Here is a 13,986-nt window from a genome sequence, read left to right on the forward strand (position 1 = left end):
ATCAGGCTTAGCGTCTAAATGAATTATGAAAAGACATGGACTTCAGAGTTTCTTGGATTTCAGAATTATAGATAGAGGACTGTAAACATGTATTTATTTCCTAATATAATTCCATTTAGGTTAAAGAAAGAGAAAACCAATAAGCCAACATTTAAGCTTACTTTTCCTAACCGGAGCTAAAGAATGCAAGCTCAGCAAAGAAAAAAATGCTATCTATTGACTATTGATTTTTTTCCTCTTTGAACTTAAGTATTCAAAAAGAAAAGACATAATAAAACTTCCTTACTTTGTCAGCAAAATGCTGGATGATGAAAGCTTTGTTTGATAGACGGGGCTTCTCAAAGAGTGCACATTTGTTCAAATGTGTGTTGTACAATTTTTGGGCCCAAGTGTCATCTGTGCCTTTAGGCATCTACATTCAGGGGAAAAAAAAAGAAAGAAAACAAGGTGAATATTGTTATGAGATGCTTCTGATGCATCAACCAAGAGACCATGTTTTGGCTTTCCTAACAACTTTTACATCCAGTTTAGGAACTCATTCCTTTCACATTTCTCTCTTAGAGGCCCCAAACCAATGACTAATGAAAAGCAATGACTGAGACCTTCAGCAACTCAACCTGCCTATACCAGAGGTCATCAAATAAATATTCGATATGCTTTTAAAGCAACAAAAGCCTCACAAAGGAAATATCATGACTATCATATATTTTTAAAAATTTGTTAAATAAAAATAACATTTGCACACAGTGGACCATTTATATAATTCAGAAAGGCATAAAATAGAGAATAGTCTCCTCTCACCATTTCCACCAACTTCTTTATCTTTCTGTCTTGAAAGGCATGGACACAAATAGGATCATTCTATAAACTCCTTGCATTTTTTTTTCTTCTTAACAATAGCATTCTTGTATTTATGGCCACTAGGTTGTTACTGATTTTTTGTTATTATGAAAACTGCCACAACGGCTCCTTTTACACAAAAACCTTGGATACTTTTGTAAGTATATTCATAGGGTAAAGTCTCAGCAGTTCCACAGATGGGTCAAAAGGTATGTGTATTTAAAATCTTCACAAATATTGTCAAATTTCCTCAAAAATATGTTGTACTAACTCATGCCCTTCATCAAGAGTATATATGCAATAAATATCAATCTGGGGGACTTCCCTGGGGGTCCAGTGGTTGAGACTTTGCCTTCCAATGTAGGGGGTGTGGGTTCGATCCCTGGTTGGGGAGCTAAGATCCCACATGCCTTGTGGCCAAAAAACCAAAACATAAAACAGAAGCATTATTGTAACAAATTCAATAAAGACTTTAAAAATGGTCCACATCAAAAAAATCGTTAAAAAAATATCAATTTGGTATTATCAAATTTAAACCCATTTGATAGGTAAAAAGCAGTATCCCGTTTTTGTTTTGATTTACATTTTATTTAATTTCAAGTGAGGCTGAGCACCTTTACATGCATTCTTTTTGTTTACTGAAGTATAGTTGACATATAATACTATATTAGTTTCAGTACAATATAGTGATTCAATATTCTTATAGATTATACTCCATGTGAAGTTATTATAAAATATTGGCTATATTCCCTGTGGTGTACATAACATCCTTGTTATCTCGTTTATCTTATAGCTAGTAGGTTGTTCCTCTTAATCCCGCCTTCACCTACCTTGCCCTTCCCCCTAACCATCTTCGCAATGGTAACCACTAGTTTGTTCTCTAGTATCTGTGAGGCTCTTTTTGTTTCGTTACGTTCGTTTGTTTTATTTTTTAGATTCTACGTATATGTGAAAAGGTACAGTCTTTGTCTTTGCATTCTTAATGTTGCAGGAAATCTGGATGCTTTGGAGGATCAACCTGCATTAAGTTGTAATTTATGGCATAAAAGTTAAAGAGCAACTAAGAGAAAGGATAGGGTATTTGTCTAGGATAACTCAGTTAGCAGTCAAGCTGGGGATCTGATATGTTTTCCACATGCTGCATCTTCAAATATTAAAGCTAAAGCTCCCTCTCTACCATATATATCAGTACTAAAGAACAACTAGTCAATTTAAAAATTATGGATATTTAGAACTGTTATTCAAAATGCCTTTTGTACAATTTCTTGCATTTCTTTAACTATATCATACCACTGAACAAAAAGTACCAAATATAAGCATATCAATAACAAAAGTGGCTAAAATTGGTAGTAGTTGTATCTAATGCCAATGAGAAGGAAGATTCTCCTAGTTTCAAATGTATTTTGAACTCTTTGGGTCTAGTGACCCTTCAGAATGCAAGTTAGGGTGACCTCCACTTGTTGCCACCATGGCACCTCAAGGTATACTAGTGAGTCTCTGCTTAAACCCATTTACCATTTGACCTTGATGTATCAATTTTCATATACTAAGTACATCAGAAAATCATACTTACCCTGCATTCCTCATCCAGCAAATCTAGAATGCCCAGTTTAGATTCTATAAGATTAATGCAAGGCTGATTATCATAAAAATCTATGAGTGTCCATGGAATTTGTTCTTTCATATATTCCTCTTGTTCTAATTTGAAGACATGCTGAAATGAAAAAGAAAAAACTGGCATTACTGCATCACTGTCATAAATAATGTTAGTCAAGAAACATTTATAAAAGGATACCAACATAATTTGAGATAGTCAATGGCTTCTAGCAACAATCTTGGAGAAACATGATTTACATGCAGAGAACAAAATAAGAAAGCAAATATAAACCACAGACAGTAAAACCTCAGCAATATAGGATTTTCGGCAAACAAGAAAATCTAAGTATGTGAATACTTAAATAGCTGATAAATATGGCAGTCCTTTTGATTTTTTGATATATATCCCAAACTGCACTATATAATTTTTGGTCCCTTAAATTATTGCACAGTGTTGCTGACCACATGGGCACAGAAATGCCTTAGCTGGCCTTGAACAACTATGCAGAGAGGATGCCCTCCAGACTACTGAAACATTCTGGGTGATGCTTACAGCACAACAAAGTAATTCTCTTAAGGGACTGTGGTGTTGGAAGTTCATGTGCCTCAGAATTAGATTAACAGTTGGTCTTTTGTGTCTGCCTTGATTATCCTCCACAGTCAAGGAATCTACGGCTCACTTTTCTGGCTTCTACATCCAAATCTGTGAGCAGCTGCAACCACTATGAATCCATTGCTATTTCTGCTACATGCTTCTCATCTCCATTGAGAAGCAATGGCTGAAGCATTTAGCAGAAATATGTATTGACTGCCTATTCTATGCCAGTCACTGCATACCATTAGCAAAATAGACATGGGCTCTGCCCTCATGGACTTTGAAGACTAGTGGGAGAAACAGAAATCAAGTAATCACAAGAAATATAATTACAAACTGTAATAATGTTCCAGAGGAAAATAATGGCGAGCTATGAGAGCAGGAGTCCTTATCCAGTTTGGATACAGGGTGGCACGGGAAGGCTTCCTTGAGGAAGGGCTGTGTGATCTGAGTTCTTCAGTGAAAGGTAAGTTAAGTTGGTCCAGGAGGGAAGGGCAATCCAACCACTGCTGCAGCTCCTGCTTCAAGCTGCACAGCCAATGAAGCCAACCCATAAATTCTAGCCTCTACAGATGCTAATGACCTCTACTCATTTGTTCTTGGAGGGTTCTACTTTCTTTCTTGCCTCCTTTGTCACCTTGGTTCATCTCACACATCTTGCAACTTTTCTGGGAAGATAAGCCGTCTGTGGCTATTACCAGACAACATATATTTCCTAGAACCCAAAACCCCATGAAACTTAGGGGTTACCAAGATTTCTGATGCTTTACTCTCCTCACGCACCTGGAACTTTTCCACTTTATTCTACACTTATTATAATGCTGCTCTTGGCTCATTTACAGCATTTATAGTCTAACCAGCTGCAAAAGCTTGTTAAAAAAAACAACAACCAAACCTGTCATCCCTATGAATATTTATGTCATGTTAATTAGAAAGCAAATTTCTTCTGTTCTTTTGATTAATGAGAAGGCAAATAGGGCACCATGTGTCAGCAAGATGCCCTGTCTGATGGTACCAATAATTTCTAAAACAATGAGCCCTATCTTTTTTTTAATTCATTAATTTACATGCAGTGCAGTTTCCACATTGCCAACAAAAACACTGCTCCAAACTTTAGAGCCTGTTTCTCATACAAGTCTCTATGTTTAGTTTGGCAAAATCCATGGGGCCTCAAAAATTTTCGATTCTCAATTGCCAAAATGACAAGTGGGCATGAGGTTCAATATGGCAAGAGATCCTTGGTGGATAAGGTAATGCCTCCAAGCACTAAACCTGCCAATCACCATGTTTCTCCTGCCCACTGCCCTACCCACAGCCCCTGCTGAGGGAGCAGCCCTAAGCACCAAATTCTTTACTGTGAGACCCCATGCTCCTAGTCACAGCTAGTCAAGTGCCAGAGATCTCTGATGAACGAATGAACTGGGTTAATCAAATTCTCTTTCTCAGGTATAAGAACTAGGAAAGAGGCAATTAACAGTGGAAGCTGATGCTGAAAGAAGTCAAGATGAATGAGAGTTAAACAAGTTAAGAGGATGGGAGCATTCCAACCACTGCTTGGTTCACAGGAAGTGTGAGGTGAGTGAGGAAGCAGAAACCTTGACAAAATATATACGGAACAGAAGAAAAATATATGCCATCTGATAAGAGGGATTGGAGCAGTTGTGCAGAGAGAGGCTAAGATGCAGTGTGTGTGTGTGTGTGTGTGTGTGTGTGTGTGTGAGAGAGAGAGGAGAAACAGATGGATAGAGACAGAAAGAGGGAAAGAGAAAGGAGAGAGTCAGAAACACACATGCGGAGACATGAGGTCCTTGAGAAATAAACAAATTAGCCAGTGCTTAATAAGGCTGGCACTGGTCCCTTATACTTCCAGTCACCTTGTGCCAAAATATACTGGGAAAGAACAGAAGGCTGTGCCATTGATTAAAATATTAAGAAACTCAGGAAAACCCTGAGAAAAAATAAAGCTCAATTTAGTCTCTGATAGGTTTTTATTAATGTCCCTTATGGAGAGATGCAAAATACACCAGTCATATTCTTGTAGAAACAGTCATAAGCCTAAGATTTTAAGATCACCTCTACATTATTTCACTGTACTAAGTAGCTTAATTTGTTAAATAAAGGTGGTCCAAATTTTTATCAAAGTACATGCAATATTTTTTGAAAATCAAATCGTTTAAAGGTTTTATGATGACAAGCAACAATCCCTTGTCCTATCCCTCCCCAACCCCACTCTCATTCCCTGGAAGTGACCATTTTTAACTCCCTCAGCTATTTCTTCTGATATTTACCTCTAAAGAATATGCTTACCAGCTTTTTTTTTTAATTTATTCATTTGAAACATTATCTATTGATTTCTTGATATATATGAAGAAAAAAGAATACGTCCTGGCTTTCTTGTTCTGACCTCTTGCTAATACAGTAAGTAAGAGTTAAGATAGTCATAACTCAACATATAGTTAGGCTCAGGAACGACCAACAGAAGTATATCCCTGGGATCAAAGTTTTACACCCCCTATATTACTACTTAACACACTTTCGGCTTCCCTCTCTCAATTTATTTGGATCAAGTTTTCACTATTCTCAGACAGCAATCCAAGGATGACCTTGAATCCAATCTGGACCATAAACATCTTTCCAAGGTCGCAGCATTTACTAATCCTAAGTTCCTCAGCAGTTTAGCTGTTTTAAACCATAGATAATAATTGTAATTCACAACTTCATTTCTGGAACCAAACTTTAAACACATACTAGGAATTCAAGAGAATAATTTTTGGTAGAATATTATTCAAGCAAGAAAATTCTTACCATATTGAATTGTTGCTGTAGTTTTTCATTTGCATAATTTATGCAGAACTGTTCAAAACTATTTATCTCAAATGTTTCAAATCTGTAAAACAAAAAGTAATATGGGAAGAGGAGAAAAAGGAACAAACAACTTTAAAAAAATATTCAAAATGTGCAAATCAGAAAGAAAGAAATAGGAAATTCCCCAACATTGTGAAATTTTCTTTCCACATCAGTGAAGATAAATAAGGGTTTGTGGGACTTCCCTGGTGGTGCAGTGGTTAAGAATTCACCTGCCAATGCAGAGGACACCGGTTCGAGCCCTGGTCCGGGAAGATCCCACATGCCGTGGAGCAACTAAGCCCATGTGCCACAACTACTGAGCCTGCGCTCTAGAGCCTGCGAGCCACAACTACTGAGCCCGCGTGCCACAACTACTGAGGCCTGTGCACCTAGAGCCCGTGCTTTGCGACAAGAGAAGCCACCGCAATGAGAAGCCCGCGCACCACAACGAAGAGTAGCCCCCGCTCGCCACAACTAGAGAAAGCCCATGCAGCAACGAAGACCCAACGCAGCCAAAAATAAATAAATAAAATGAATAAATTTATAAAAAAAAAATAATAATAATAAGGGTTTGTAATTCAGTAACATGAAATATGTACCCAGCAGATAAGCATCAGCCAGGTGGCAGAGAGATTTTTTAAAGGCTGCAGCCTACGGACGTGTCTAACAGTATACGCTTTGGACAGCATATTCATCCTCAAGTAGGGAATAATCAGAATTATGATAAAGCCATTGCTCTTGTCAGGTCACAGATGCACAGTGTCTATATACACATAGAAAGGAACGGGGAATAGAAATTTCATACACTCTTTTGAAAAACTGAACCAGATAATGAAACAGGCATCGTAAAGTGCAAATGTACAGGAAGGGTTTTAACATTAAAGAAAGGTACCCAGAGAAGGCAAACTAGCAAATGAAATTAGACTTTTAAAAATTCTCTTCTAATTTTCCCTTCTCCTCACCAGTAGGAAACATAATCAAATACCCACTTAGAGTTACTAGATAGTCTCTAGAAAGAAACGCTCAGACCACTAAGCCAAATACACTTACCCATAAATGTCCAGCACGCCGATAAAAGAGTGCTGTTTGACAGCAGAATGGAGAACCTGATTGACATGATCTACAATCCAGTTAAAGAGTTTGGCATAGATGTGCTTGGCCAATGCATCACGGGCATTCGTGGCCTGCAGCTTGGAGATGGGCTTGATGTATGTCTCCGTGGCAGTAGCCAGCTTCCGATGGCAGAGCCAATGACACATCTCCTCAAAGTCCACAGCCATGAGGTCACAGAAGATGCTGAGAGGTTCATGCTTGGGCTGCCAAAAGAGAATGGGTTATTTCCTAGGACCAGATCAATTAAGCAAAAATTTACTAAAAAATACTAACAAAGAGGTAACAATTAAAACCCAGCAATTTCTTTGTTATAACAAACACCAAGATCACTTGAAGCTGATCAGTGATAATCACAATCATCCATCAAACCAGCATCTAGGCAGCATTTTGTAATCTCTTCTAGGGCTCATTTTTAAAATTACCTCTTCCTTTGTTTCCTGAGAGTACTTGTTTGGATCTCTCTTCAGACACATTCATTCATTCAGTCAGTCAGTCAGTCAGAAAGTGAGTCAGCTTGTCTACAAATGTTTACTGAGCGTCTATTATATGCCAGCAAACAAAAACAGACAGGTACCCTGTCCTCCTAGAACTTACAGTCACTAGGGGAAATAGGTGTTAACTAAATGATTGCTCCCTAAAATTAAAATTACTACAAAGGAGGACACTATACTAAGATGCCATGTGAAAGCAGAATGCCCTATTGAGGGAGGCAGGAGACAGGGCCGTGAGAAATGGAGTTGAGATATGAAGGATGAGAAGGTGTTAACTTGGTGAAAGGGTCTTCCAAGCTGAGGGGACATCTGGTATAAAAGTCCTGTGGTGGGAGGGAAACCAGAGATGTGAGGGATTGAAGCTGAGTGAGGGAGAAAATGTATGAGATGAAGCCAGAGGCTATACTATGGCTGGTCTTTCCGCTAAGAGCAATGGGGGCCCATGGTGGGTGGGGTACTGAAGGGTTATAAACAGACAACCTGATGGTTATTTGTGTGACTTCTTAGACTAGACTCTCTAATCTAAGCATCCCCTGTATCACCTACAGGGATCCCTGTATCCCCTACAGCTACCTTCCATAGGCTTTGCATGAGTAGGCATTCAAGAAATACTTGTTTAACTTAACCCATGTTAATGCATTGTATTTTTCAACATCTTCACTCACACGTTTCAACTGCATCTGATAACATTCCTGAGGAATAGGTAGGGTGAACACTGTTATCTCTAATTTACAAATGAGGAAATAAGATCCAAGAGAATAGTTTGTTGAAAATCACACAACCAGGGACTTCCCTGGTGGTCCAGTGGCTAAGGCTCCATGCTCCCAATGCAGGAGGCTCAGGTTCGATCCCTAGTCAGGGAACTAGACCCCACATGTGGCAACTAAGAGTTCGCTTGCTGCAAGTACAGATCCCGCATGCCACAACTAAGACCTGGCACAGCCAAATAAATAAATATTTTTTTTAAAAATCACACAACAAGTTTATGTCAGAATTACCATTAGAACCTGGGTCTACTGACACCCTCATCCCCTGACCCTTCCCACTGAAGCAGACCCTTCCCATTGAAGCAGTCCCTTCCTTCTTTCATCTCCCCTCCTCCCAAGTAATCACTTCAGATACAAATCAGCACCATTACCAACAACATGGATCAACTCCCTTAAATAAGCAGCTTATTTCATTCATTTATATATATGAATGGTGTGACATCATTTAAAAGCAGATCAGCACTCTCTAAACATTCTATTTGAATGGCGTTACCATATTGTTCTATTAGATCAACGTTGTTAACTATTTTGTTCAAACTTTCTATAACTTAACTAATTTTTGGACCTCTTTACCTATCAATAATTTAGAGAAGTCAGTAATATCCCACTATGATAGATTTGTCTTTTTTTTTAACATCTTTATTAGAGTATAATTGCTTTACAATGGTGTGTCAGTTTCTGCTTTATAACAAAGTGAATCAGTTGTACATATACACATGTCCCCATATCTCTTCCCTCTTGCATCTCCCTCCACCCCACCCTCCCTATCCCACCCCTGTAGGTGGTCACAAAGCACCAAGCTGATCGCCCTGTGCTATGCGGGGATGTGGCATATATATATGATGGAATATTACTCAGCCATAAAAAGGAACAAAACTGAGTTATTTGCAGTGAGGTCGATGGACCTAGAGACTATCATAGAGAGAGAAGTAAGTCAGAAAGAGAAAAACAAATACCGTATGCTAACACATATATATGGAATCTAAAAACAAAAAACAAAAAAAAGAAAATGGTGAGAAGAATCTAGGGGTAAGACGGGAATAAAGATGCAGATCTACTAGAGAATGGACTTGAGGATACGGGGAGGGGGAAGGGTAAGCTGGGACAAAGTGAGAGAGTGACATGGACATATATACACTACCAAACGTAAAATAGATAGGTAGTGGGAAGCAGCTGCATAGCACAGGGAGATCAGCTTGGTGCTTTGTGACCACCTAGAGGGGTGGGATAGGGAGGGTGGGAGGGAGGGAAATGCAAGAGGGAAGAGATATGGGGACATATGTATATGTATAACTGATTCACTTTGTTATAAAGCAGAAATTGACACACCATTGTAAAGCAATTATACTCTAATAAAGATGTTAAGAAAAATAATAATAATAATAATAATGATAGTGAAGATGATCCAGGACCTCAGAAAAAGAATGGAGGCAAAGATCGAGAAGATGCAAGAAATGTTTAACAAAGACCTAGAAGAATTAAAGAACAAACAAACAGAGATGAACAATACAATAACTGAAATGAAAAATACACTAGAAGGAATCAATAGCAGAATAACTGAGGCAGAAGAACGGATAAGTGACCTGGAAGACAGAATGGTGGAATTCACTGCTGCAGAACAGAATCAAGAAAAAAGAATGAAAAGAAATGAAGACAGCCTAAGAGACCTCTGGGATAACATTAAACGCAACAACATTCGCATTAGAGGGGTCCCAAAAGGGGAAGAGAGAGAGAAAGGACCAGAGAAAATATTTGAAGAGATTATAGTCGAAAACTTCCCTGACATGGGACAGGAAATAGCCACCCAAGTCCAGGAAGCACAGAGAATCCCATACAGGATAAACCCAAGGAGAAACATGCCGAGACACATAGTAATCAAAGTGGCAAAAATTAAAGACAAAGAAAAATTATTGAAAGCAGCAAGGGAAAAACGACAAATAACATACAAGGGAACTCCTATAAGGTTAACAGCTGATTTCTCAGCAGAAACTCTACAAGCCAGAAGGGAGTGGCACGACATATTTAAAGTGATGAAAGGGAAGAAACTACAACCAACATTACTCTACCCGGCAAGGATCTCTTTCAGATTTGATGGAGAAATCAAAAGTTTTACAGACAAGCAAAAGCTAAGAGAATTCAGCAACCACCAAACCAGCTCTACAACAAATGCTAAAGGAACTTCTCTAAGTGAGAAACACAAGAGAAGAAAAGGACCTACAAAAACAAACCCAAAACAATTAAGAAAATGGTAATAGGAACATAAATATCTATAATTACCTTAAACGTGAATGGATTAAATGCTCCAACCAAAACACACAGGTTCGCTGAATGGATACAAAAACAAGACCCATATATATGCTGTCTACAAGAGACCCACTTCAGACCTAGGGACACATACAGACTTGAAAGTGAGGGGATGGAAAAAGATATTCCATGCAAACGGAAATCAAAAGAAAGCTGGAGTAGCAATACTCATATCAGACAAAATAGACATTAAAATAAAGAATGTTACAAGAGACAAGGAAGGACACTACCTAATGATCAAGGGATCAATCCAAGAAGAAGATATAACAATTATAAATATATATGCACCCAACATAGGAGCACCTCAATACATAAGGCAACTGCTAACAGCTATAAAAGAGGAAATCGACAGTAACACAATAAGAGTAGGGGACTTTTAACACCTCACTTACACCAATGGACAGATCATGAAAACAGAAAATTAATAAGGAAACAGAAGCTTTAAATGACACAATAGCCCAGATAGATTTAATTGATATTTATAGGACATTCCATCCAAAAACAGCAGATTACACTTTCTTCTGAAGTGCGCACGGAACATTCTCCAGGATTGATCACATCTTGGGTCACAAATCAAGCCTCAGTAAATTTAAGAAAACTGAAACCATATCAAGCATCTTTTCTGACCACAACGCTATGAGATTAGAAATCAATTACAGGGAAAAGAACATCAAAAACACAAACACGTGGAGGCTAAACAATACTTTACTAAATAACCAAGAGATCACTGAAGAAATCAAAGAGGAAATCAAAACTACCTAGAGACAAATGACAATGAAAATACGACGATGCAAAACATATGGGATGCAGCAAAAGCAGTTCTAAGAGGGAAGTTTATAGCAATACAATCCTACCTCAAGAAACAACAATCTCAAATAAACAATCTAACCTTACACCTAAAGGAACTAGAGAAAGAAGAACAAACAAAACCCAAAGTTAGCAGAAGGAAAGAAATCATAAAGATCAGAGCAGAAATAAATGAAATAGAAACAAAGCAAACTATAGCAAAGAACAATAAAACCAAAAGCTGGTTCTTTGAGAAGATAAACAAAATTGATAAACCATTAGCCAGACTCATCAAGAAAAAGAGGGAGAGGACTCAAATCAATAAAATTAGAAATGAAAAAGGAGAAGTTACAACAGACACTGCAGAAATACAAAGCATCCTAAGAGACTACTATAAGCAACTCTATGCCAATAAAATGGACAACCTGGAAGAAATGCACAAACTCTTAGAAAGGTAAAACCTTCCAAGACTGAACCAGGAAGAAATAGAAAATATGAACAGACCAATCACAAGTAATGAAATTGAAACTGTGATTAAAAATCTTCCAACAGGGCTTCCCTGGTGGCGCAGTGGTTGAGAGTCTGCCTGCCAATGCAGGGGACACGGGTTCGAGCCCTGGTCTGGGAGGATCCCACATGCCGCGGAGCGGCTGGGCCCGTGAGCCACAATTACTGAGCCTGCGCGTCTGGAGCCTGTGCTCTGCAAAAAGAGAGGCCGCGATAATGAGGGGCCCGCGCACCGCGATTAAGAGTGGCCCCCACTTGCCACAACTAGAGAAAGCCCTTGCACAGAAATGAAGACCCAACACAGCCATAAATAAATAAATAAATAAATAAATAAATAAATAACCTCAAAGTTTAAAAAAAAAAAATCTTCCAACAAACAAAAGTCCAGGACCAGATGGCTTCACAGGTGAATTCTATCAGACATTTAGAGAAGAGCTAATACCCATCCTTCTCAAACTCTTCCAAAAAATTTTGGAGGAAGGAACACTCCCAAACTCATTCTATGAGGCCACCATCACCCTGATACCAAAACCAGACAAAGATACTACAAAAAAAGAAAATTACAGACCAATATCACTCATGAATATAGATGTTTTGGTGAGGATACAAAAATCCTCAACGAAGTACTAGCAAACAGAATCCAACAACACATTAAAAGGATCATACACCATGATCAAGTGGGATTTATCCCAGGGATGCAAGGATTCTTCAATATACGCAAATCAATCAATGTGATAAACCATATTAACAAACTGAAGAATAAAAACCATATGATCATCTCAATAGATGCAGAGAAAGCTTTCAACAAAATTCAACACCCATTTATGATAAAAATTCTCAGAAGGTGGGCATAGAGGGAACCTACCTCAACATAATAAAGGCCATATATGACAAACCCACAGCCAACATCATTCTCAATGGTGAAAAACAGAAAGCATTTCCTCTAAGATCAGGAACAAGACACAGATGTCCACTCTCACCACTATTATTCAACATAGTTTTGGAAGTCCTAGCCATGGCAATCAGAGAAGAGAAAGAAATAAAAGGAATACAAACTGGAAAAGAAGAGGTAAAACTGTCACTGTTTGCAGATGACATAATACTATATGTAGAGAAAAAGATGCCACCAGAAAACTACTAGAGCTAATCAATGAATTTGGTAAAGTTGCAGGACACAAAATTAATGCACAGAAATCTCTTGCATTCCTATACACTAATGATGAAAAATCTGAAAGAGAAATTAAGGAAACACTCCCATTTGCAACAAAAAGAATAGAATACATAGGAATAAACCTACCTAGGGAGACAAAAGACCTGTATGCAGAAAATTATAAGACACTGATGAAAGAAATTAAAGGTGATACAAACAGATGGAGAGATATACCATGTTCTTGGATTGGAAGAATCAATATTGTGAAAATGACTATACTACCCAAAGCGATCTACAGATTCAGTGCAATCCCCATCAAATTACCAATGACGTTTTTTACAGAACTATAACAAAAAATCTTAAAATTTGTATGGAGACACAAAAGACCCCGAATAGGCAATGCCGTCCTGAGGGAAAAAAACAGAGCTGGAGGAATCAGGCTCCCGGACTTCAGACTGTACTACAAAGCTACAGTAATCAAGACAATATGGTACTGGCACAAAAACAGAAATATAGATCAATGGAACAGGATAGAAAGCCCAGAGGTACACCCACGCACCTATGGTCAACTAATCTATGACAAAGGAGGCAAGGATATACAATGGAGAAAAGATAGTTTCTTCAATAAGTGGTGCTGGGAAAACTGGACAGCTACATGTAAAAGAATGAAATTAGAACACTCCCTATATGGGAACATATGTATATGTGTAACTGATTCACTTTGTTATAAAGCAGAAACTAACACACCATTGTAAAGCAATTATACTCCAATAAAGATGTTTAAAAAAAAAAAAAAAAGAACACTCCCTAATACCATACACAAAAATAAACTCAAAATGGATTAGAGACCTAAATCTAAGACCAGACACTATAAACTCTTAGAGGAAAACATAGGAAGAACACTCTTTGACATAAATCACAGGAAGATCTTTTTTGGTCCACCTCCTAGAGTAATGGAAATAAAAACAAAAATAAACAAATGGGACCTAA

The 13,986-nt window shown here is 38.0% G+C and overlaps 1 protein-coding gene across 4 annotated transcripts in view; it reads right to left on the reverse strand.

The window, feature by feature from the left end:
- MYO5A (myosin VA) overlaps positions 1–13,986 on the reverse strand; it is a 216,427-nt gene that overhangs the window by 82,340 nt on the left and 120,101 nt on the right. For all 4 annotated transcript variants that reach the window (XM_082444707.1, XM_082444706.1, XM_082444705.1 and 1 more), the window contains exons 10-13: positions 6,929–7,194; positions 5,837–5,918; positions 2,414–2,554; positions 287–412 (exon numbers count right to left, since the gene is read on the reverse strand). In XM_082444707.1, the coding sequence (XP_082300833.1) occupies positions 287–412; positions 2,414–2,554; positions 5,837–5,918; positions 6,929–7,194 (615 nt within the window). The remainder of the gene's footprint in view (positions 1–286; positions 413–2,413; positions 2,555–5,836; positions 5,919–6,928; positions 7,195–13,986) is intronic.

Source organism: Balaenoptera physalus, assembly GCF_965194825.1.
Source record: "Balaenoptera physalus genome assembly, chromosome: 2".
Classification (NCBI taxonomy): Eukaryota; Metazoa; Chordata; class Mammalia; order Artiodactyla; family Balaenopteridae; genus Balaenoptera; species Balaenoptera physalus.